Raw genomic sequence first — 25656 nt, 5'->3', positions numbered from 1 at the left:
ACAAGCAGGGTGAGCAGCAGGCAAAGAGAGGGGGTGAAGCAGACTCCCCGCTGAGCAGGGAGCTCGATGTGGGACTGGATCCCAGGACCCTGAGATCATGACCTGAGCAGAATGCAGACGCTCAACGGACTGAGCCACCCAGGTGCCCCAGGGTCTGGGGTTTTTATCAAGGATTATGGTCTGGTGTACATGTCTTCTCAGGAACCCCTTAGAAAAAGGACAAGGGCCCAGGTGTCCTTCATAAAACAATGATTGCTTGGGGCCCAGGGGTCTCGGTGTCAAGATGTCTAGCGCTGGTGGTCTGGAATGTGTCCGTTGTGCTCCAAGATGCCAAAGAAATCACGAGCTCCTCGTCCTTACAGGGAGGACAGACACTATTTGCACTATGAGACATGTGTAAAGTGGGGGGTTAGGTCCAGCAAGAACACAAGCAGGAAAAGGAGCAAAAACCAGACTTTTTGGAGTCCTTCAGGCTCCCCACGTCATGGTGACGCCCAGTTCAGGGTGTGTGTCCCTAGACAACCACAATTTCTGCGTTGCCGACCTGAGCGTAACCTGCCCGTGCTGTGTCTGGCAGCCCTGTTGCCGCTCAGCTTGAATTCAGGTTCCAACTGACTTTGCAGATTCAAAACAACGTCCCTCATCTCTCGAGAAAGAAAAAAACCACCTCAAATAGAAAGTGTTTTATGTTCCAACATATCATCCAGCACAGGACTTGGGGTTTTTTTGGTTTTCACACTTTTTGACAAGTCATAGTCAGAAGAGGTGTGACAGCACATTGGGTAGAAGGACTTAGAGCCAGAGGGAGGGTTTATGTCGATGAACAATGGATGTATCACAGTGAACACGTGCACCCACACCCGAGTTTGTACACGGATGTTCGCAGCATCACTATTCACAACAGCCGAGAAGGGGTTACAGCCCCAACGTCCGTCACAGGCGACATGAGGGAGTAAAATGTGGTACCGAACACTCTACACACACACAAGAGGGTGCAGCAGTATGGACGACACTGACCTGTCTTTGGCCTCCGTCGTGTTCAGCGAGGCCGTCGTCTGCTCGACCCCCCTCCACCCTGAGCAAACTGAATAAACTGTGTGGGGTGGCCAGCTCGGATTTCTGGTCTCAAAGTGCCTTCTGAGTTTAGGGGATATTTTACTTCCCACCCCCACCACTTCTAACAAAAGGGAGGAAGCACAGTCCTGCCACAACACGGGGGCACCTGAAAACATCCCCAGAATGAACCCAGACCAGAAGGCCACCTGTTGTATGATTCCATTTATAGAAAATGTCCCAAATAGGCTAATCCAGAGAGACAAAAAATTGGTATTTTCCAGGACCCAGAGCAAGTGTGGGGGGCGCAGGCAGAGTGAGGGAATAGGACTGGAGGAATGGGGAGCGACCGTCTCATGAGTATTGGGGTGTCTCGAACGTCTGCAGCCTGGCTTCCTCATCTGTGGGAGAGGGATGGGAACACTTGCTGCTGAGGGCTCAGCAGGGGTCAGAGGTCAGAGGACCTGCTGAGTGGATGGCAACAGTCATGCCTACCCAGGCCCCTGGACTCACCACCTGGCCCCCCTCCCCGCCCCACGATCCCGACCCTACTATGATACCGTCCAGGCCAAGGACCCCACACTCCAGGAGGGAGCCGGCAGAGGCCTGCTGCCCCCATACTTGCTGGTTGTTGGGGTGGCTCCCAGTCCTGCCCGGACCCTCCAGCTTCTACTGAAAGTTCTTGCTCCTAGAAGTTGCTGGTGATTCATCCAAGGAGATGAGAAGTCACCGTGTGGTGACCATCACCCAGTTACTGGGGAACTGCATCTCCCTGCTGCCCTAGGATTCGTGGGGGGCAGGGCGGGCCAGAGGCTCATTGCCCTCTGGGGCACCCCGCACTCCCACGCTGCCACCCTCCCAGCCGAGGCTGGCACCGATGGCCTGGGAGCCAAGCCAGGCACATTTCAAGGGGGCCAGGAAGGGCAGTCCTGCGTAGGGGGATGGGAGGCACAGCCCTGGACACCTACATCACCCTAGAGTATCACCACGGTGTCTGTATACCCAAGCATTAACCCAGAGGACCCAGAAGTCACGTCCAGGTTTGTACTATGTCCGAGTGCTGCGTGACGCCCTTGAAACCACCCATCTGGGCATTGGACCAGCTGTTCCTGTGGGGTGATGCCCACCCATCCTTCTTTTCCTTGTTGAGTTAGAATAACTTTTGGCATACCAAGGGCATAAACATAATTCTGGAAGGGATTCTGAGGCTGCCGTGGGGCGCGGTGCTGGAGCTGGTGAGTCAGGCCACACGTGGGTGGATCCCTGAGAGGAGGTGGCCCCGAGTTTCCTCTCCAGAGCAACCAGCCCTGCTATCAAGATGCGCAAAGCTACGACCTCGAGGGCACCCATTCTCCACACAGCACAGAGGCAGAATAAAATCCAAATGCTCTCTCCGGAGCAGCTCCATCTGCCCCAGAGTCTGAGGGAGGCCCGTCTCAGTGCGACTCGGGCAGCGTGGGCAGGCTGTCAGGAAGGACAGCCCTGTGCCTCAGGATGCGTGTGTGGCCCTCCAGGTCCCTCCTCCTGTCCTCCTGCGCCGTGGTCCCCTCTGTCCACAGTTGCCATGCTTGCCGGCTCTCTCTGCCTCCCCTGGGCTGGCTGAAAGTGGTGGTGCCTGGGCAGGAGGTCGGGGGCTGGCCGAGGTCTGCAGGCGATGCCCTCGTGGCCCCCAAAGGGACACGACAGGAACACACACAGCAGGAACCAGGAGGGGGGCGTAACCCCAAGCCAGAAGTGTAATCTGAGGTGTCCCCACGTCTGCCCAGGATGCCTTCCGCAAGTAACCCGTTTATGATATTTTCCAAATGCATATGCAGCTGCATCTTATGGAGGGCGGCGAACAGTTTAAACACAGACGCTCCCCGGCCCAGCTGGGTTCTCCACCTCAGGAGCATCTGGTGATGCTGCTCCGTCACATCGTTACGGTTTTCACGTTCGCATTTCTCAATATCAATGTCTTCCAGGCCGACAAGCCTCATAAATGTTTTCCAGTCTTTATCGGAAATCCGTTCTTCAAATCCATAGTAGATCCTGCCTGAAGAAAGTAAAAACAAAGAGGAGGGCTGTTGACAGTTCTGGGAGGACCGCCTGTGGCACCTGTTATCGCTGCTCCCCAGGGGTGCGGTCGCAGGTGTCTCCAGCTTCCCCTGGGCCTGGGCACCGGCCAGTACACCACACCCAGGAGGTGGGGGGTCCTGTGCGAAACCCGCTGATGTCCCAGAACTCGGGTCCCGGGGCGGGGAGACTGAGTGGGGCCATGGCTCCTGCCCTGCCTGTGGCTCATTGCTCGAGTCTGGGAGAAGGAGCCAAGGATGCAGAAAAGTGGGGAGCTGCATGGGATCTGCAGTCCACTGCGGGTCACCTGCCCTTCTTCTGTCCCTTGACCCAGAGAGAGGCTGTAAGACACCTCAGGACTGAGAAGGCCCCCTGGCGTTGGCTGGGGACCATGGTCAGGATCTGAGACCTGGGGCAAGTTTTGTAACCTCTCGGGGTTTCAGAATGCCATGTTCTTAAACCTGTCCAGCGGGTGGTCTTGCAGAGCTGGGAGCGAAGATGAGAAACCAAAAAGCACCTGTCACGTAGCAGGTCTCGAGAATCCTCCAAGAACGCCAGCAAGACACAGCGTCCTAGCCAAGAGGGGGCCTACCCGTCGAGGGTTGGAACGAGTATTCCTACCCCAATTATTTCTCCTTAAAAACACGAACGCACCCTCCAATCAAAGCGGTACTCCAGGTCTGTGAACCCCACAAAACTGTTGGACAAATGCTGTTCCCCTAGTGTCACCCCTGAGTGCGAGAAAGTGCACGTCGGGCTGACAGACGGCCCTGCGGCCTTGTGCAGGCAGGCGTCCCCCTCTCAGAACCAAGGACACCAGGACTTGGCACTCAGGCCAACGAGACGAAGCCTTAACGGTCCCTACAAACGACTGATTCAGATTCCATACCTTCATTGGACGAATCTTTCACAAAATAGTTAGTTTCATACTCCTGTGGAGAGAAGAAAAGAGCATTGCAAGAGAAGGAAGAACCGGGTGGCGGAAACAGAACCACAGTCTGGTTTGAGGCGGCAGCAGGGTGGGGGCAGGGGAGGCTCCACGTGGGGAAGAAGGCCTTCAGGAGTCCACCACGGGTGGCCGAGAGCTCACAGCCCACGTGTGTCCCCCGAGTCACGCTCCCCCAGGACACGCCCAGGACGTGGAGGCAGCACAGGAGCCCCTGCTCGGGTGGGCGGGCAGGTGCCCGCTGACTGTGTCACCTGGGGTGACCCACTGTGCTCCAGGTACTACGAACAGAGAGCACACCTGTCCACACAGACGCACCAAGGAACACTAGATGGGCATCAGGACGGTCTCCTAGCGGAGGCCAATGCCAATGCAGACGGCCCGTGAGCAGCAGCTCCAACGCCCGCTTGCCCCCTGCTTAACGTCAGGCTCCCCGTCAGTGTCAGGCCGCCCACTGCGGGCACGAGGCCCGCGCCTCCAGACCCCAGCTCGGCCTCATACCCGCACGTGCCTCCCCATGGTGGCAGGGGCTGCGCGGCCGTAAGACAGGCTAAGAACAGAGGTGCTCTCGTGGCATAGACCGACAGGGACACTGCGGGCCTCCCGCTGAGATGGCAAGGGTCCTAACTTCTCTACGGACTCGACTCTGAGCCGGCGGGGAAGCTGAAGAAAGTCGGGGGCTCTCCGTGCAGTGATGCCTACGGGCACTCGGCCCAGGAACCCAGTCTCCAAAGGAGAGTTTGCAACCTCCACGCCCACACCAGGGGAGCACGGGGGCCATGACATGCACCACAGGAGCCCCCATCTCTTCCATGGGACCCTGTCCCTCAAATCCTCCCCCGTGCCCTGCCTTTAGGATTCAGACACGGGGCCTTGTCCTTTCCCAAACCCTGACTCTGTCCCTCTGATGCACACGCTCTCCCCTCGTCCCGAAGAGCCCTACTCCCCAGACCACGCAGCAGGAGTCGGCTCTCGTCAAACCCTATTCAGGGGGCACACGCAGGACAGCGCCCGCTGCCCCACCACAGAGGATGGGGACCGTGGCTCCCCCCAGAACGAGCCCAGCCCGCTCGGTCCATCCAGGGTGATGTGTGCACTCGCCATTCCCCCCGACGCCCCTGCTAGACAGAGGCCGCGGCTGGCACATGGAGGTGCTGGCCGATGTGAGACCGCCACGCACTCGGGAGGCTGTGGTGTCCGGCCTCCTCGGTCCCGCTGCTTCGCAGCCACGGGACCTGGACAAGGACGCTCTCTGGGCCTCTGTGCCCACCTCGGTGTCACAGCCCGTTCGGACAGCAGGTGCACTGGGGCTCCTATGTGCAGAATTGTAACCCCGGACGCTGAAGTCCCCGCCTCTGCACGTGACTATGGTTGGAAACAGGGCCTTGGTGGACAAGGAGTTAGGACGAGGTCGTGAGGGTCAGCCTCACTCCATCGGGACTGGTGTCCTCAGGAAAAGGGGAAATCAGGATATGGACTGACACACAGGGAGATGCCCCGTGAAGACGGACACGGAGGCCGGGGTGACGGTTCCACACACCACGGAGCCCCGAAGACGGCCAGACGCCAGCAGCAGCCGAGGGAGAGGCCTGGCCCCGATGGCCCTCGCAGCCTCAGCAGAAGCCCAGCCGACACCTTGTCCCTGGACTTGCAGCCTCCAGGACGTGGAGACAGCACACAGCCCGCTGTGGAAGCCGCCCCAGGATACGCGTACAGGACTTGTGCAAAAGCACGCCCGTCCGCACTGAACACGGCGTCTGCACACGGCAGGTGCTCAATAAGCAAGAAGCTGCCGTTCCTCACGCCCACCCAGACGGGTCATGTACCTGCTCCAGGGCCCTGAGGGACAGGGACGCCGCGGGCTGGTCCTGCGGCCCAGGGGCAGCCAGAGCCACAGCGCACAGCGCCTGCTCTGGGGCCACGGGGCTCGCCCCGACCACCATCTGCTGCAGCGCGGCACCCTCCTCCGCCTCCTCTGAGGGGCCCGGCTGGGGACCGGGCTCGGGTTGCAAGGCGGCGCTGTCCTCCTCCAGTTGGTGACACGACGAGGACGTTTCTAAGTCAGGGGCTGGCCCGTCACTCTCAGGATTCGAGGGCAGCAGCGACTCACTGTGCTGACGGCAAATCTGTGGTAAAGGACAAGGTCGTGTCGCTCGGGCACGAAGCCCGCGTACCCCCGAGCCACTGCTTGGGGGAAACACCCGTGCCTCATGGGGAGACAGAAAATGGGAAATTTTGGAGAACAGCGCATGGGGTGAGCTCCCCACTCTGCCACCAACTCCTGGGGGGGAGTCCCAAGACCCCCAACCCAAGCCTGTGGGGGGCTGAAAGTGGCCCCCCAAAGACACAGGCAGACCGCGTTCTACCGCTTCCCCACAGGTGGAGGGTCTGTGGCGACCCTGCCTTGAGCGGGCCGGGGGCGCCATCTTCCCCACGGCATCTGCTCGCTCTGTCTCCAGGTCACCTTCTGGTATTACCTGCCCAGTGCGTAACTGATTCGTGAGGACTGTATTTGTGCGTGACCTGTGCAACGTGCTGGGACCTCAGATGACGGGGAGCACTCATTAGCAATAAAGTGTCCCGCATGCCACGTAGAGCCTGTGCCCAGCATGGAGCCCAACCTGGGGCTTGAACTCACGACCCCGAGATCAAGACCTGAGCTGAGATCCAGAGTCAGACCACCCAGGAGCCCTGGCAGTAGAGCATCTTTTAAGTAGGGTGTGAGAAAGAACGCTACTGCACTTAACAGTCTACACTGTGGTGGGAGCACTTCTGGACACCCCCCCGTGACGGGAACGATTCATCTGACTGGCTCCGTGGTGCCACGTGCTTTACGGCCGTGGTCGGGGACCCAACCGCAGCACCCGCGTGTCGTGCCTGCCGCTCCACGCCCTGAGCTCTGTGCCCGCTAGCAGGGCCTGACCGCAGGAGCTCACGCTGCACCACCGTGAGCCCGCGCCAGTGGGCAGCGTCCTCAGGGAGGCTGACGCGGAGACACAGACGCTCAGCCCTAGATCAACCGGGGTTTCCAGCCTGTCTGAAGAGGCAGGAAGGGCCCTCCCCACAGCCTCTGAAAGAGCCACCCCGCGCGGCTGATGCCAGACTCCGGCCCGCAGAGCTGGGGGCTACACGCTCTACTGCTTCACGGTCCCCAGCACGCCCTGCCCTGCTTATGCAGCCCGGGACGCTCGCGCGGAGCCCTCTGCCCCGCTGTGCCTCGCTTTCCACTCTGGCCCCGACCGGCAGAACGTAAGCCTTCTTCCAGCACATTCTAGGGCTCCAGTAAGGCGGGAGCACACGGGGCTGAAGCTCAGGGGCTCCCGCGCACCCACCCCCGGGATGTCTTCTGGGACTCGGCTGCGGCCACGGCCCGCCACGCCCGTTAGGGAAACCGCACGGCAATACGTACAGTGCTGCCTGGTCCTTCTGCCCGTCCTGAAGACCAACAAGAAGAGAAAGGAACAGAACCGGTGTCAGTGGGGACAATGACTTCTGTGAGGCGAGAAACTGCTGTGAACATATGAAAGAGCCACCTTACCCTTCCAGAAGCGGACCAGCCACTGGTGAGGCCACACACCTGCGAGGAGCACAACAGGTGAGCACAGGAGGTAAGGACAGGAGGGAGCACAGGGGGTGAGCACAGGGGCTGAGCTTCTTCGGTGTTCTCCCCACACCCAGTAGCCCTGCCTCCCTCCGGGCACCCCCACGATGACACAGCGCCAGTCTCTCCTGCCCCTTGGCCTCCAGCACCCCGGACACGGTGTCTCCAGCCAGCTGACCAGAGATGCGGGTCTTAAGACCTGAGTCCGGAGCAGGCGGCAGACCCCGAGCTCAGACAGGAGACTGAGACAATGAACACAGCTGTGTTTTAATCTCAAAAGCCCCATCGGGGACCCCCCACCCCCAGGCCTCCCCACCGGATCTCCTGAGGCGGTTGCTACGCTGCCTTCCCAGGACGGACCTGGCGCTAATTTCCGTTGCCCTTTACAGCAGTAAATGATGAGGAAAAGGAGAACGGCGATGACGATGACGACGGCGACGATGTAGCCGGACACATACTGGGATTTCTTCTCTCCTGGAAGGAGACATAACAGAGAACGGTGGGGCAGGGGCAGGCACGCTTTTCTCACTTAAGTGACGGGCGACAGAAAATCCCCGCTCCGGGAGGGATGGCAGCACGGCGGTCACTCCGGGCCCCAAGCCCCGTCTCCCGCTGGTCATCATCGTGACCGTCCCTAGAGGGAGGCAGCAGAGGCTCAGGCTTCCTGCGTCGCAGACGAGGACCCCGGACTGAGAGGACGTGGGATTCTGCTCAGGTGGCTGGAAGCAGCAGGAGGTCCGCACGCCCAGGACAGCGGCTGGAGGGCCTGGTTTCCCAGGACGGGGCCTGGGATTTGCACCTGCAGCAGCAGCAGGCAGAGGCTGGCCACTCCCGACTGCAGCAAGGCCCACCCATGGGGGCCCGAGCGACTGGGCAGGTCCACCCGGGGGAACATCTGCTATAACCACTCGGGCGTCTGGCCGCACCGTGGTGACATCACGGCAGGGACAGCACATATGGACACACGGACGCAGGAGGCAGGGCAGGCCCATTAGAGCCTGGATGGTCAGCGCCCTGATGTCATGGGCGTCGGCAGCCGGGGCTGGGTGGGTCGGACCATGGGGCAAATCGTTCACGTGATGCCACTGTCTCATGCAGACTTCCTTCATGCGCAGATGAGGCCCTTCCTAATGGGTTCTTCAACCTCTGCTGTTCAAATATCCTTTAAAAGTGCAAGTGACACGACTCAAAATCTTGTGTGGAAATCAACAAGCCAACGCTGCAGCATAAAAGGACCCCCAACGTCCCACAGCAGCCGGACGATCTGGGGGAAGAGTGAGGGGAGCCTGTGCCTCAGACGTCAGGGCCCGCTGGAAAGGTGGACGCGGCCCAAGACGGGACAGGACGACAGCCTCACACAGAGATGCTCGCTTTCCAACCAACGGACACTGGCTGCAGCTGGAAGGGAATGTCTTTGCAAAACACAATCCTGGTTCACGAGTATGTGCAGACAGGAAAGACACCGCGAGCCCTGAGCTCCTACCCCACACCTTGCCGGTTCATTGTAGAACAAAATCCGAAAGGTAAAACCATACAGAATCCCTCGAGGTGAGGAAAGATTTCTCACACAGGACACACGAGCAGCAACCGCACGGGACGCAGCGGTGAAGGGACCCCATGAACACGAAGGGCGTGTCCTCCAACACCCCTGAGCGTCAGTCCAACCGCACGGGACGCAGCAGTGAATGGACCCCATGAACACGAAGGGCGTGTCCTCCAACACCCCTGAGCGTCAGTCCAACCGCACGGGACGCAGCATAAAGGGACCCCATGAACACGAAGGGCGTGTCCTCCAACACTCCTGAGCGACACTTAAGAAGGCAGCCCCCCCGCCCCCCCGAGGAGACACTCGCAACACAAAGAGACTGTACCGAAATTCTGTAAGTCACCGCCACCCTCTAGGCATACAGCCAACCCCTCAGGACAACGCAGGCTTCGACTACGAGGGTCCACGCACGTGCGGAGTTTTCCCGTAAATACAGTACGGTACCATCACCGCGTCTGCACCTCCTTACGATCTCCTCAATATCACTTTCGGTATATGTGACACAATTCACATACGACAAAGGGGTTGATCAACCGTCCGTGTGGCCACGGAGACGTCACTCACCAGGAGCCTGCTAGTCGTTCAACTCTTGGGGGAATCAAAGGCTCCCTGTGGATTTTGGACCCCGCAGAGAATCGGAGCCCCTCGCACCACATTGCTCAGGGGTCCGCTCTGTGAAATCTGAGAAAGAAACCCGCCTACGAGTCAGCTTATAACAGGCATGCGTCTCGCAAGGACACTCGGCACAAGAGGCCCAAAGCCTTGGGGCTCACTTCTGCTCCGGGCTTGCACCCGCCTCAAAGTCTTGGGACCCAGCGGAGCGCCCCTCAAGGCACGGACCCGGCCTGGCCTTGGGGATCCCGTGAAAGGAGAGACGGAAGAGGTGCTCACTCACCGGGAGAAAACCGCAGGCCTCACGGAAGCCAGCCACTCCACCCCCCCACCCGCTCCGCGGGGCGCTGGACGCCAGGCAGGACGCCAGCAGGGAGCTGCCATGTCGGCCACGCGGCCCGGTGCGTGCCAAGGACAGGAGCCTCAGCGTGTCACCAAGGATTCAGAGGTCTGTGAACCGTGGCCCATGACCCAAATCCAGCCCCCTGTCTATTCCTGCAAGTTTTAAGGGCACCCAGGCCTGCAAAGCCTCAACACCTCACCTTCACGGGAAAGGTCTGTGGACCTGGATGGAAGACAGGGCATCCGTCTCTTACCTGGGGCCTCTGGACCAGGCTCTGTGTCACAGACTGTATCACTTGTGGCATTGCAGGGCCGAAGGGTAGCGCCAGAACATCTGGAAGACGGAGGAAACCCGGAGCATTATCCCCCCTGCCTGGACGCAGCCCCAAACATTCCTCTCACCACCCGCAGGTCAGGGGTTAGGAGGAGCCCCAGCTCCCACGATGGCCTGCCAGCCTTCAGGCCGTCACTGCCTGGCATCTCCCCGACTGTCTGGCCCAAAGTGGCTCACTGAAGAGTAAAGCTCTGTCCCAGGCTCTGTGACACACGGGGAGGGCGGGTGGGGGAAGCCTCTCTGTTTCTGGGTAGCGCTGTATGTGGCTGTGAGGACTGGCCTGCGGTAGCTGCACCTCGATCTCCATCGAGAAAGAAGTTACCCAAAGGTGAAGCGCATGGAAGAGGGGACATGCAAGCGAATGCAGAGTAGCCAGAGCCTTGATCGAACTGGACTTGAAAGCAGTCCCTACTTTGCACCTGCAGCTACAGGAAACTACCGTTCAGCACAGTCTGAGTCCTATCAGTTTACAACGTGCCTCACAAACATGAGCTATTTCTTCAACGTGCCTCTGCCACCGTCAGCGTCCCCAGAAGGTCCTCCGAAAACCCGTGCCCACCCGGAACCTCAGAAGGGTGTGTGCAGAGATGCTCTCATGACGGAGGAGCTCACACCAGACTACGGTGGGCCTTCATCCTAGACCGCTGTCCTTACAAGAGGGAAGTGTGTATGAGACAGAGAGGAGGCCACGGGAAGACAGAGACACACACACACGCGAAGATGACCTCGAAAAGACAGAGGCAGACATGGAGGATAAGCCAAGGAGCCCCGAGGAGTGCCGGCAACATCAGAGGCTGGAAGAGGCGAGGCAGGGTCCTCCCCTAGAGTCTGCGGAGGGAGCACGGCCCCGCTGACACCTGGATTCAGACTGCCGGTCTCCAGAACTGTGAGAGAACACACCTCTGTTGGTTTTCACACCGCCCCGTTGTGGCCCTGTCACGGAGCCACAGGAGGCTCACGATGCTGTGGCCGTGCCGCTCTGCTGCCGTTCCACCTGCCTCGACCTCACTTCCCCCGGAACCTTCGCTGGCTAGCCTCCTCCCCTCCCTGGGCCTCTGCTCCGGAGACCGGACCCCTCCCACGCCCTCTGCCCCTCAGGGACTCATCGCTGCCCGTGTTTGGACCGTCTCCACCACTGCTGGGGACTTAGGGTCTGGTACTGTGAATACGGGGGGGGGGAGCCCACACCCAAGCCCCCAGCACCTTCGACACCGGTAGCAACTCTCCGTGCAGTCTGGGGAGTCGCAGTAGAAGCTCCCGGTCTTGCACTGACATTTCTGGTTGCTGGTCCGCGTGCACACAGCCACCATCTCCTGGTCTGAAAGGAGAGGGCTGAGGGTCAGCGCCGGGGGAATGGACCGTCCCCGCCCATACCAGACTGCGCCAAGCACCTTGCATGGGAACTGTCCTCCCCCTCCACGGCCTTCTAAACAGGGGCGAAGAGGAGCCAATAGCCAGACCTCACACCTGAATTCTGGTGAGGGCCCAGGGCCACCTGCTAAGAAACCACCCCTTTGGTCCCGTTCACCTTGTTTGCCCCACAGAGAAGAGCACAGCATCGCCAGGGATGCCAAGTGAGTAAAACCTCAGAGACAGAAGGGCAGACAGAGGGACCCCTCCTCAGGCCAGCAATATCCACCATGGCCGTGCTGATGACCACCCCCAGAGCCCTTCCTCCGGGCTCGAGACCAGCAACAACATTCCAGATACAGAGGATAACAAGAGAGGACCACACGCCCCTCTGGGGACCACGTCCCACCCACAGCCCGGGTTCAGCACTCCACAGCCCGTCACTACTTTCTCGCTCTTCCTGAGACTGGACGCGCTGGGCAAGACACAACTCGGGCCGATTCACGCCGCGAACCCCACACTGGGCCGGGTCCCACAGCGTGCTCCTCCGGGGACCCAACTCTCCATCAGTGGACCTCGGGGTTGCTGCTGGCTGTACGTTACTGCAGACCCTTCCCCAGCTCTCAGCACACACGGGCAAGGGACTGGCCGAGTCCGGATCAGGACACGGGGAGGGCGGGCAGAGGTTTTGGCCCATCTTCAACTTCACCAACTCTGCCAAGGCTGTTTCCAGAGTGGACGCACTCCTACACGTGCCTGGGGGTGAGTCCTCGCTCCCCTCGGCCCCCACGCCAGAACGCTGTCCGTCTGCTAGGACAGTACGTCTGTCCACCTACTCCAAGCTTTCTACACGTTTCCTGGCTGGGTATGTCCCATCTTCTTGGGTGCATCTGTCCCTCCACGTAAGTCAAGTGTGTTTTCACACTCCTTATTGATTTGCTGGTTCTGGATGTGAACGTGGGTGAGTTGTATCATAAGTATGTTCTCTCACTTCATGGCTTAATTTCCAAGCGTGGGTGTCTTACGATGAACAGAAGTCGGTCGATTGAACGCAGTCACACGTACCCACCTCATTTGTATGGTTTATGACTTTTCAGACCCCCGTAGGACGTTTTTCCGCTGCCTCGAGGACATGAACACTCTTTATGTTTTGCTCTTATAGCCCGACTTTTCACATACGGCCTGGGGTGCATCTGGGAATGGACTTGTGTGCATGGCGGGAGCTTCCGGCCTGCGTCCTGCACGGGCACCGGCTCTATCGGCGGCCGGCGGTCTGTGCTGGAGATGCCGCCCCTGCTCCTGTGGAGGGCTCGGTCACCGGGCCACACGTGACCTTTCACGGGCTGTCCACTCTGTTCCACTGGCCCAGCCGTCCACCCACACCTAAACATCACGCCGTCCCTCTGTCTCTCTGCACTGACTCATTACACCGGGGAGAGACGGTGCGCTCTTTCCTTCCCTGAGTGTTTGGACAACTGTCAGCTCATCCGATTTCATGAAAAACCTGTTGCGGCTACTTTTTATTTTAAATAAAAACTGTGTATTTAAACTATACAGCACGATGAGTCGGTAGGTCCTGTTGGGACTTTTCCTGGGAATGCACTGAATCTACGAATCCTTTCACGGAGAACTGACATCCTCAGACCGTAGCGTCTTCTCACATATAAGCTTGTATTTCTCTGCATATGCAGGGCTTCTTACATGTTGTTTGTTCACATAAACATTTTATACACCCTTTGCTACATTCACCTCAAAGTATCTTAGTTTGTCTTTGCTAATAGAAATGGTACTTTTTAAAACAATTCCATCTTTCAAACCCTCTGTGGCCCACACACAGACACGGAGACAAACTTCTGGAGATCATTCTTGCACACAGCATCTACAGTCCTGACTCTGGGTAGCCTGGTACTTCAACCACAGGCGCACATCATCATGGTTCGAACGCCTCGTGACTGGCACTCTGGCAGCTCTGTCCTTGTGCATAACTCCTTCTGGGGCAATGCCGATAGCTGAGGCGAAGGGGGCTATGTGTTCAAATCCAAGGATCCCACTGTGCCGGACTGTAGCGCACTTACCCTCCCGACACTTAGCACACGGCTGGCAGCTGGTCTCCCCGTTTGGGTACGTGAGGAAGCTTCCGGGTTCGCATGGGTCACATATTGGCATGCCATGGTTTACACCGCAGTGTCTGCTGACATGAAAGCCTGTGAAGGGGGGGGACACAGAGGTGAGGTGGGGGCCCAGAACAGACCCGACCCCACCCCAGAGGCTTCTACTTGGGGACCAGCCCTCTCCACTATCTCCCTGGAATGTTCTGGGCTGATGCTTGGCCACACAGCCCCTGGGGACGTGGTGCCCGCGGTGTTCAACCACTCCTGGAACGCACGTCAGCGGATGGTTTTGAGCACACACACGGGAGCCCCCCGAGAGCCCGACAACGTCTGTGTGTTCACCCCAGCTCCCCGGGGTGGGCTGGACAGCTTCCGGTTCATCTACAGGGCACACTGGAGGTCCAGAGACAGAGGTCTCTGACCAGTCCCAGAGGACCCCCCAGGGGTGGGCTGCCTCGTGCAAACGCTCTAGCTGAGCCAATCACACCTTGCTGCGAGGAGCCTGTCTCGACCCGCATTTTGCACACAGGCTGAATTCACAAGGTTTCCAGCAGAAGCACGTAACTCGTGCCCACGTGAGCTGTGTGCGTGTGCAGGTGTGCACAGGTGTGGACGCACACACGCCTGCTGTATATACAGGTGTGGGGCGAGCGTGTGGGGCGAGTGGTCCAGGTGTGGACGTTCGGTGCCCAGAATGGGAGCCCTGCACTGGAGGAGAGTGGGCGAGGGGTGGGGGACGCGGGTGCTGATGGGTAGTGGTATGGGGTTGGCCCCCGCAAAGAGGAGATCCGCGAAGCACTCTCACTGATAGTGTGGGCACACCTGTCTGAGAGTGTAGAGGAGGTGAGGTGGCGTGGCCGGGGGGCAGAGCAGGCGCTTGAGGCTGCGGCCCCCACCTGCCCTGTGGGGCTCACTCAGATCATCGTCAGACAGGGGAATAAGGCTCCGTGGACACGCTGTGCCTGAGGACAGTGGTCGTCCCCGCCCCGCTAGGCACCCCCTCCCTCGGTCACCCCAGCGGGAGGGCAGCTAGGAGTATCCGGCCTGGCCGTGCACCCCCACGTTGTCCTCCATCTTCCTGAAGGCACCGCTCCCAACAAAACAAGCCCACGGCCCTGTTCCCACGAGAGTCCCCCACAGTGGGGGCCCAGAGGGGGTGGCTGGCTGCCAAGGAGAGGTCCACCCACCTGACCAGCGGGGGTCTCCCCACCCAGCCTCCAGCGCCAGCCTCTAGCTCTGCTCCAAGCACCCACAGCTTCCCTTCGCCAGCTGAGGAGGGCCGGCCCGCGAGGCTCTAGAAGACACCCTGGGACTCACCGGCCGGGCACTTCCTGCAGCACAGGCCGAGACCGTCAGGCTTGTATTCCTCCGGGCCGCAGTTGGGCTCAGCACCCGGCAGGGGCACCTTCGAGCAGAAAAGGAGGTGGGGGTCATCAAGAGAAGCCTGCTGCACACGGAGCCGCACACGGCCTCTAACTGGATGCGTGTCGGCCGATAGGCGGGCAGCCACCTGCCACCTCACGGCGGGGGGGGCGGGGGGTGAGCTTTGTTGGGCGAGCGCATGTTGGGAACTTCCTATGGCATCTCTGTGCTTTTGGACTTCGTATCTGGAGCATGTTACTCTGGGGAAATGTTCTTTCGTTTCCCAACACATGTGGGCAGGTCCACTGTTCCTATTGTTGCTGCCTAACCTACTGGCCCGGCCTGCACGGAATCCTTCGGGACTGATACTGCTTTTTTGGAAAGATTTATTTATTTCAGAGAAAGTGCGGGGGGCGGGGGGGGAGAGAAAGAATCCCAAGCAGTCTCCCCGCTGAGTGGGGAGACCGACAAGGGGTTCGGAGCCCACGACTCGGAGATCGTGACCGGAGTTGGACGCTGAAAGGACTGAGCCACCCAGGCGCCCCGAGATCTGTGTTTGTTTTCGCTCATCTGTTCAGCAGCTACACACGTGTCAAGAAAGCACGTCTCCTGCTGGCTGGAGGGGGGATCTGAGTGCGTGCACCTGCGACCTGGGTGCACACACACTAAAGCCCGCTCTGGATGGGGTCCTAATTGTTCACATCCTTCCTGATTGTTTTCTGCTCCTCTATTGGGTTTGAGGGAGAGTAGCACCTCCTACCAAGTCGGTGGGTTTGTGGATTTCACCGATCACGTCAGTTTCTGCTGTTTGTATTTTGAGGCTGCTCGGCTGCATGGAGCGATTGCATGACCGCTGGGGTACCACCGAGCACCCCCGCCGTTGGCTGAATTCTGCTCTGCACCTGCCCACTCAATAACATTCGTCTGTAACCACGAAGCGGCTACTCGCTGCAGCTCCTGGCATGCGCAGAATGGCAGGACTCGCTTGAGGGACTGTGCTGATGCCACTCCCGCTATCTCCAGACCAGAAGAGCCTGCCATCCACCTTCGCCCCGTCCGCTCCCCACTCGGCCATGCTACTTCCTTTCAGGCAGAGCTCTGAAAACGCCACCTCACCAGATTTTCCCTTCTACATAAAACCGATCATTCGGAAATGAGTTCCACCTATTCGCAGGTGCCGGACCAACCCCCAAGTATTTTGGTTGACTTCTGCAATCTTATGTTGTGTTTTAATATCCCATTTTCTCTCTGATTCCATTTTCCTTCTTTTCTGGCTTTTGCTTCCTTTATTCCTCGTCTCCACATGCCTTTTCTTCCCTCCCATGAAAACTGATGAGATTCCATTTTTAGTTTTTATTGGTTTAGGTTACATCTTACTTAACCTGGGCAAAACAAAAAGTTACAAAAACATATTTAGATGGGCTTAAGGAAGAAAACTCCCTGCGGACCCCACAGTTTCAACTGTTTCAGGCAACAATCTATCGATGAGTGCACACACCTGAATGAAAGCTGCTGGGAAAACAGAATATTTACATAGTTTCAAAGGCAACTCCCCTCAAGATATCTGCTAGTTACGGAGGGAGAAAATACTAACTTTCCTCTGAAGACACCTGGCAACCACCACCGGAACTCTCACCAAAGTCAGCGTCGCCAGTGAAGGAACAAACCCATGTCCTGGGTCAGGTGTCTTCTGAGATGGTGCAGTTGGAAGCACACAAAGTCAACTCTATGGTATTTTTGCCAAAAATGCCGAACCTCAATTGATTCACAAAAAGCCAGCTCATAGACCCAAACTGAGAAACATTCTACCAAAAGATAGGTCAGCACTCTCCAAGCATGTGAAGATCATGGAAGAGAAGACAGACTGAGAACAACTCGGCCTGAGGACAGGGGAGGGACAGCAGGTGACTTGAAGGGAGTCTGGGGACCAAGGACAACACCTGCTTCCATGTTTGCCATGGTTCTGAACGTGGAGTGCAGACACCCCCCGCCCCCAGAGGTGTGCAGGGTCACTACTAGTGCTCTTAGCCTGTGCTATTTTAGTTTGTGGGAGTTTGTTGTTGGCTGTTTTTGGTATTTTGAGGGTACCGTTTTTCCTTTTTATCGGACTGACATGCACAGCACTCAAGAGAAACCATTTGTAAGTGTACAATACGGCGGCATGCAGCCCACTGACACTGTTGCACAACCATCGGGACTATCTTGCTAACTTCAAAAGTGCAAAAGTGGAAATGAAACCGGAAAAGTTAAAAACCTTCTAAAAAAGAAAAACGAAATCTCAAAACAAGAGGAAAGCGGCTTTCCTTTCTGGAATTCAGCCTATCAAGAACATCCTGGAAGCCATTTCCTTCTGTCTGACGGAGGCTCACAGGCTCAGCAAGGGGACTCTCCAAGTGGCAAAGAACAGTAAAAAAGTCATGTCCTGCCCCCCGGAGAAGGACAGCAGGGCTGGGAGGGTGGGTGGTCTCAGCTGTACTGCTGGTGGCATGCTGGGGGCCCTTCCTATGTGCCTTGACCACCCAGGCCCAGGACAAGGGTGGGGCAAAACGTAAGCCCCCCCAAACCCCAAACTCAGCAACCATGATGAAACTACATGATGCAATACTTTAAAAAACTGAATCAGCAGACGGCTGCCAGCTCCCGAGAGTAAGGTTTTTTGGCATCGGAGGGGGATACCAGGACGTGAAGCGGGTGGTCAGGCTCAGGCCAAGCACAGGGTCCCATTCTGTCTTTATCTGAAATGTGTCCATTTCAGCACGGATTGTTTTGGCATGGATTTTTCCTTCTTCAAATAGACCACGTGAAAATACGATTCACCTCAGGACCTGAGTTTTAGGGGCCTTCATAATTTTACACCAGACACAAGACCCGACTCACCTCCTCCAGGAGGCACCTCCCTTGCAGATGACTGAGGGTTCCCCATGTTCCCACCAGTGGCCCACCTACCAGCAGCAAGGCCCCCACCCCCACGGGGCTCACCCCACCCAGGGGTCCCCCTGCTCTCCGCGCTCCCCTCAGGCTCCTGCCAGCAGCCCCTCAGGCTCCAAGTCCCCTCCACAGCCCCTTCACTCCTATGCCAAGAAATCCCTAAGGTACTGCAATGCCACGTGGCAGCCACAACCATCCAGCATTGGCGGACCCCCAGACTCGAGCGGGGAAGCCCTGGAGAGCCTACAAGGAGCTAACACTTGAATGAACAAGAACACGCCACGGATCTGAAGTGAGCACCTCCCTCCCGGCAACCCCAGCCTCACACAGTGCAAGGTCCTGGGAGGGACCGTGGAGGAGTCACCCACTACCTGCCTGCTCTGAAAAGGCCCTGCAAGGGGCCCCGAGAACCCTGAGCCCAGCGGCTATAACGCAGCCACAGGAGGAGAAGAGAGGCATTTGCCCTGCTCCCTCCCAGAGAGGCTGGCAGACTATGTCCGGAAGGTGCAGATTCCAAGGGCTCCCCGCCCTAAAGCTTCAGCATGTATGACGAGGAGCTGATGGCACTACGGCCCCTGAATAAGCACCAAGCAACACAAGTTGATGCAGGACCAAGGTTCCCGGAATAAAAGGCTCTCTGCTTCTGCACAACGAAGGAAACCATCGTCGAAATGCAGTGGCAATCGACCGCGAGGGAGAAGCTACTTGCCATCGATATACCCAGCAAGGGCTTAACATCCACAACAGACAAAGAACTCACGCGACTCGATAACAAAAAACAAACAACCAGGTCACAACACGGGCAGCGGACCCGAGTAGACATTTTTCCAAAGAAGACACAGATGTCATCAAGCCCGGGGAAAGCAGCTCAACATCGCTCGGCACCAGGAAATGCAATTCAAACCACAATGAGATACTACCTGACACCTGTCGCAATGGCTGGGATCAAAGAGACAAGGCACAGCAAGTGTTGGGAGGAACCCTCCCGCGCTGTTGGTGGGAATACAGGTAGATTAGGGCAGCTCCTCTGGGAAACAGTATGGACGTTCCTAAGGAAACTAAAAGTAGAACTGCCCTACGACCCCGCAACTCAACGTCTGAGTCTTAACCTCTCCAAGTTGAAGAGACACAAGCACCTCCGCGTTCCCAGCAGCACTGTCTACAACAGCCGAGACATGGAAGCAGCCACAGTCCACAGATGATAGAGGAACAGATGAGGAAGACGTGGTGTATGTACACGGTGCAAGGTTAGCCACAAACAATAATGCAATTCACAGTAAAAAAGGAGAAAAAGAAAGAAAAGTCTCTCTGGATCAAGTTTTTCAGCATGGCAAGGTGTTCTCGCAGACATCACCAGACATGCTTGACTACAGGGCACAAGAGGCTCCCCCATCCAGGAAGCTGGGAGCTGCCAGAGTGGCAGGTGAAAACGACAACGACAGAGAAAAGGCACAAGAGGCTCCCCCATCCAGGAAGCTGGGAGCTGCCAGAGTAGCAGGTGAAAACGTGACAACGGCAGAGAAAATGACAAGCCATCGGCCCTGGCAGATCTCATTCTGAACTTGCTCTGGAACAATGTGCTTATGTACACCTGGCAAATACGTGGGCAGAAGTAGGCAGCCCCCGGGGGGAGGGCACTTCTAAGAAGGTGTTAGGTACTAAAACACCAAGACTGGACTGAACCCAGGAATGCCACAACCAACCTCAATAGACAACCTGACCACTATTCACAAGCACTAAATCAGCAGCGCTGGGGGACTCAGTCGGTTAAGCATCCGACTTGGTTCTGGCTCAGATCGTGACCTCAGGGTCATGAGATCGAGCCCTGTGATGGGCTATGCAGTCAGGTCGCAGAATCTGCTTGAATTCTTTCCCCCTGCTCTGCTCTCTCTCTCTGTCAAAGAAATCAAGGAGTGTCCGGGTGGCTCAGCAGCTCAAGCATCTGCCTCTGGCTGGGTTGTGATCCTGGAGTGCGGGGATCCAGTGTCGCAGAGGGCTCCCTGCTCAGCTTCTCCCACTCTCTCTACTCCTCCCCTGCTCACGCTCTCTCTCTCTCAGATAAATAAAATCTTTTAAAATAAATAAATAAATAAATAAATAAAATCTTTTTAAAAATTAAATAACAGTATGGAGATTCCTCAAAAACTTAAAAATAGAGCTACCCTAGGACCCAGCAATTGGACTACTATTTACCCCAAAGATACAAATGTAGTGATCCAAAGGGACCCCTGCCCTCAATGTTTATAGCAGCAATGTCCACGCTAGCCAAACTATGGAAAGAGCCCAGATGTCCATCGACAGATAAATGGATAGAGTAGATGTGGTATTTATACAATGGAATATCACGTCACGAACTCTCCCTCTGAAACTAATAATACACCAGTGTCAATTAATTGAATTGAAATAAAAGAAAACTTAAATAAGTAAATGAAAATAAAAGTACTAAAAACAGGGCGCCTGGGTAGCGCAGGCGTTAAGCGTCTGCCTTTGGCTCAGGGCGAGATCCAGGCGTTCCGGGATTGAGTCCCACATGGGGCTCCTCCGCTGGGAGCCTGCTTCTTCCTCTCCCACTCCCCCTGCTTGTGTTCCCTCTCTCTCTGGCTGTCTCTCTGTCACATAAATAAATAAAATCTTAAAAAAAAAAAGTACTAAAAGCAGAAAAGACGTCCTTTTCAGGGGAGAAAAACAGCAACGCCATAGCCAACCTGGCCTCCAGGAAAGTCAGCAAATCGCTGGGTGTGGAGAGCCTGGGCCTCCTGTCCTTTACAGGCAGAAGGAGGAGGACGCAGCCTGGAGCCCCCAGCCCGACTTTGAGCGCGCTCCAGGAGCAGTGAAACTCACACTTGCACACTGTGGTTTGACGCTAACACTCCGCGTCAGCGCAATCTGATTCTCTGCTTGAGCTTTTCGGAAACGTGATCAAATACTATCATTTGCCCTAATGTAATGAAACAATCTCTGCACGAAACCATTTCTGCGTGAACGCGGGGCGGGCAGGGGCGGGGGGAGCTGAAAATACAGCCAAGGTGATTCCTAGCAAATCCAAGAAGGAGTTCCTCCGAAAATTCGCGTAGCCTCCCTCCCCTTCCCGCAGCCCTCCCCGCAGCCTTCCCGCGCCATTTCCAGGCCTGTGCGCGCTCCTGCAGCTCCGCGGAAAGTCCGAATCACCGAAGCCCGGCCGGAGACTCGCAAACTCGCTCGCGAGTCTGGAGCCACCGTGAACTCCGAGCGCTGGCTGGCCGCGTACTCGACAGCGATGACTCATGCCCCGTGCAGAAGGACCTAAGAGCCTGGCGCCCAGCAAAGACCTGGCTCCGTGCGCGACCGAGGGAACGCGCGCGGCCTGCACTGCCTGCCCGACCCCTCCCGGGCCCCTCGCGGACGTCCGGATCCCTTCCCTGCCCGCTGCCGGCATGCCCGGGCCTGCAGCGTCTCCGGGACCGGTCTAAGCGCCCCGGCCACCCCGCCGCCCCCACCCTACCCCGCCCCCACCCTATCCTGCTCCCCCTCCAGTGCTCCCCAACCTTTTCCCGTAATCCCTCCGTCCCCCAACCCTTCTACGACCTTCCAGGGGCCTTCCTGACCGCTCCACCCGAGTACCGTGCCCCTCCCCAGCCGCTCCTTGTGCCTTCCCGGGCGCTCCGGACCCTCCCCGGCCTCTCCGTGCCTCTCCCCGGCGGCCTCCCCAATGGTCCACCTCCCCAGGCCTCTCCCCGCCGCCCTGCACACTCACCGCGGCTCCGCGAATCAGCGGCAGGGCGCACAGGCACAGGCCGCACAGGGCTCGCCACAAAACGCCCATGGCCGCCGCCGTCTGGAAACAGCGGAGAGCGCCGTCAGAAGCCCGTATTTATAGGTTCCGGCTCCGCCTATTTTTGCTCCTGTGATCGTGGGCCTTGGCAGGGTTGACCCGTGGAGGGCGGAGCCGGGCAGGAATTCCCCCAGAGCTCTCGGCCCAAGGGGCGGTGCACCGCGGTGGGACCCCGACGGCCATTCGCTCCTTAAAAGGCCGTGCAATGACGTAAAGGGCAAAGTCATCTCCAAGCGCCGGCCGAGGGCTCGGAGCCAGAGCTCCCGATCCTGGAAGGGGGCGGCCACCTCATCCGGGTCCTTGCTCAGCGGCGCCCGTCCGCCCCCCGCTCCCGCCGGGCTCTCTCTTCTTCCTTCATTTGAGAGCAGGAGCGCACACGTGGGCGGGCGAGCGAGCAGGGAGCCCGGCCACGTCGTGGGGAGGGGGCGGCTAGTGGTTGCTGGGGACTGCGCTTCAGTTCGGGAAGACGGAGAGTTCTGCCGTCGGAGCGCGGGGATGGGTGTGCGACAAGGTACCGCACGTGCCCTCGGCGCCGGGCCAGACGGAAAATTCGGTTAGGTTGTTTGACCACAGTAAAAGCAAAGTCATGAAGAAAAAAAACCCCAACGCATGCAACCGTCCCGCAGTCCTGCAGGCTGTGGGTCCTGTCTCCGGAGTCGAGGGGGCATCTCGCCGACACAAACGGGACAGAACGTTGATGGGTATTTTCCAGGACCCGTGGCAAGTGTGGGGGGCGCGGGCAGAGTGAGGGGATAGGACTGGAGGAATGGGGAGCGACCGTCTCATGAGTATTGGGGTGTCTCGAATGTCTGCAGCCTGGCTTCCTCATCTGTGAAAGAGGGATGGGAACACTTGCTGCTGAGGGCTCAGCAGGGGTCAGAGGTCAGAGGACCTGCTGAGTGGATGGCAACAGTCATGCCTACCCAGGCCCCTGGACTCACCACCTGGCCCCCCTCCCCGCCCTGCGATCCCCTGACCCTACGATGCCATCCAGGCCAAGGACCCCACACTCCAGGAGGGAGCCGGCAGAGGCCTGCTGCCCCCATACTTGCTGGTTGTTGGGGTGGCTCCCAGTCCTGCCCGGACCCGCCGGCTTCTACTGAAAGTTCTTGCTCCTAGAAGTTGCAAGATTCATCCAAGGAGATGAGAAGTCACCGTGTGGTGACCATCACCCAGTTACTGGGGAACTGCATCTCCCTGCTGCCCTAGGATTCGTGGGGGGCAGGGCGGGCCAGAGGCTCATTGCCCTCTGGGGCACCCTGCACTCCCACGCTGCCACCCTCCCAGCCGAGGCTGGCACCGATGGCCTGGGAGCCAAGCCAGGCACATTTCAAGGGGGCCAGGAAGGGCAGTCCTGCGTAGGGGGATGGGAGGCACAGCCCTGGACACCTACATCACCCTAGAGTATCACCACGGTGTCTGTATACCCAAGCATTAACCCAGAGGACCCAGAAGTCACGTCCAGGTTTGTACTATGTCCGAGTGCTGCGTGACGCCCTTGAAACCACCCATCTGGGCATTGGACCAGCTGTTCCCGTGGGGTGATGCCCACCCATCCTTCTTTTCCTTGTTGAGTTAGAATAACTTTTGGCATACCAAGGGCATAAACATAATTCTGGAAGGGATTCTGAGGCTGCCGTGGGGCGCGGTGCTGGAGCTGGTGAGTTAGGCCACACGTGGGTGGATCCCTGAGAGGAGGTGGCCCCGAGTTTCCTCTCCAGAGCAACCAGCCCTGCTATCAAGACGCGCAAAGCTACGACCTCGAGGGCACCCATTCTCCAACAGTGGGTAGCCTCTACACGGGGGTCCAAAGCCAGTCTGGGGGCACCACCAGACTGGAGTCCTGTGTGCCCAAGGCAGGCACAGGACCTGGAGGGGCAGCACCCACCTGTCTCTTCCTCTGCCCAGTCTGTGCCCCACCCTGTCATGGAGGCCGGGGGCTGAGCCGGAGAGGCCCGGAGGGAGGGGGTGCCTGCATGCTGCCCTCCTGTCCTCCCCTGGATCCCTCCTCTCTGTCCTCAAGGCCTTGGGCCCCTCCTGAAAGCCCCCTGCTGGCATCCCATCTCTCCCTGGGAAGTTTCCAGAAGTCCCCCAGGAAGACAACCCAAGCGTGTGTGCCTATTTATTTCAAGGCATGGAGCACAGACACGTCCCCACGTTGCGAGGGGGCAGGGGGGGATAAGAACATGGACGCAAAATCTGGAAAATGGGACGGTGGGCCCCGATGGTGCCTCCCCCACATGGTTGAAGGCTCTGTATGTATCTGCATGGACATGTGCAGGTGCTCACATGTGCGCACACACGTACACACACGCACACACACGGCGGCACTTGACACAAACAGAGGCAAGACGCCAGATGCTGCTTGCAGCCTGCCTAAAATATTGCAATTGCGTTTATTAAAAAAGTGTAAAATGGGAAGACCGTGCATCAGTCCCAGCAAGGTGGCAAACCTGGGCTTCCCTGCCCCAGGGAATGCCGGGGCTCGGGAAGCCGCCCCTGCCGCCCCTGCCCACGCAAGCACACCTGCGCCCAGGTGTGCGTGCTCCCCTTGCCACGCCCGGGCTTTGAGAGGTGGGGTGGGTTCCACTGGTATGTATGGTGAGGGTCCCGCCCACACAGCACAGCGGCAGAATAAAATCCAAATGCTCTCTCCAGAGCAGCTCCATCTGCCCCAGAGTCTGAGGGAGGCCCGTCTCAGCGCGACTCGGGCAGTGTGGGCAGGCTGTCAGGAAGGACAGCCCGGTATGTCAGGATGGAGGCGGCTCTGGAACCTCTGGGACTCCTGGCTTGCCCCGCCAACGCTGCCTGCTCACCCCTGCTGGGGAATGACCGTGCAAAGCCTGGGCAGGCTGTCCACCTGCACCTCCGTCACTCCCTCAGGATAAGTGGATGCTGGACTGGTAATGAGCGGGCAAGTTGCCCTGGGGGCATGAGGCATGAGGAAAGCTGCATTTGGCTTTAGCATTAAGGCCGGCTCTGGGTGGAGGGTCCCACAGGGAAGGTCAGCACCTCCCCTAGAGGAGCCTGTGTGGCCCTCCAGGTCCCTCCTGCTGTCCTCCTGCCGCCGTGGGCCCCTCTGTCCACAGTGGCCATGCTTGCCGGCTCTCTCTGCCTCCCCTCGAACTGGCTGAAAGTGCTAGGTGCCTGGGAGGGAGGGCAGGGGCTGGCTGAGGTCTGCAGGCGATGCCCAAGCTGCCCCCTAAGGGTCTTATTTGAGGACGTAGTTAATGAGCAGCTGACACGCCAGGAACACGCAGAGCAGGAACCAGGAGCGGGGGCTCTGCAGGAGGCCTGGCGCCGGCACCTGCCTGGCCCTGGCCGTGGAGCTCAGCATGGCCGAGAGGTGCCTGCAAGGACAGGGGAGGACGGCGGCTGAGCCAGGCTGGGCCCACACAGGGCATGCATCCCTACCTTCAATGGACAGCTCATGCAGGGGCCTCACGGAACAGATTCCAGGGAAAGGGGTTCACGGCTGGGGTAGCTGGGCCTCTTGCAGCCTCTTTTCTACTCTTGCTACAACGGGCTGAGCCCCAAAAGGCCCATGTTGGCGTCCTGACCCCCAGTACCTCAGATGTGACTCTATTTGGAGACGGGATCTTTCA

General features: G+C 58.4%; 2 protein-coding genes across 6 annotated transcripts in view; both read right to left on the bottom strand.

The window, feature by feature from the left end:
• Positions 1-668: 668 nt before the first annotated feature.
• On the bottom strand, positions 669-22066 carry LOC103671065 (tumor necrosis factor receptor superfamily member 1A-like). 3 transcript variants are annotated; one of them, XM_040639621.1, is made up of 11 exons: positions 21974-22066; positions 15268-15355; positions 13915-14043; positions 11693-11807; positions 10410-10489; positions 8016-8129; positions 7593-7631; positions 7464-7489; positions 5881-6180; positions 3998-4040; positions 669-3088 (listed from the first exon to the last, which is right to left on the bottom strand). In XM_040639621.1, the coding sequence occupies exons 1-11, from the start codon at positions 22040-22042 to the stop codon at positions 2490-2492; spliced, it is 1602 nt and encodes a 533-aa protein (XP_040495555.1). In that variant the 5' UTR covers positions 22043-22066; the 3' UTR covers positions 669-2489. The 3 variants fall into 3 exon arrangements, with proteins under 3 accessions (XP_040495555.1, XP_040495553.1, XP_040495554.1); XM_040639619.1 differs by lacking the exon at positions 7593-7631 and having other exon boundaries at positions 7464-7564; XM_040639620.1 differs by lacking the exon at positions 7593-7631 and having other exon boundaries at positions 7464-7561.
• A 2346-nt stretch (positions 22067-24412) lies between these two features.
• OSBPL5 (oxysterol binding protein like 5) overlaps positions 24413-25656 on the bottom strand; it is a 53958-nt gene continuing 52714 nt past the window's right edge. For 2 of the 3 annotated variants that reach the window (XM_040639616.1, XM_040639618.1), the window contains one exon: positions 24413-25401. In XM_040639616.1, the coding sequence (XP_040495550.1) occupies positions 25263-25401 (139 nt within the window). In that variant the 3' untranslated portion in view covers positions 24413-25262. The remainder of the gene's footprint in view (positions 25402-25656) is intronic. The other variant, XR_005837197.1, reaches the window with a different exon arrangement.

This window comes from Ursus maritimus, unplaced genomic scaffold (assembly GCF_017311325.1).
Source record: "Ursus maritimus isolate PB19 unplaced genomic scaffold, ASM1731132v1 scaffold_23, whole genome shotgun sequence".
Taxonomy (NCBI): Eukaryota; Metazoa; Chordata; class Mammalia; order Carnivora; family Ursidae; genus Ursus; species Ursus maritimus.
This window is presented reverse-complemented; position numbering and strand designations above follow the sequence as displayed.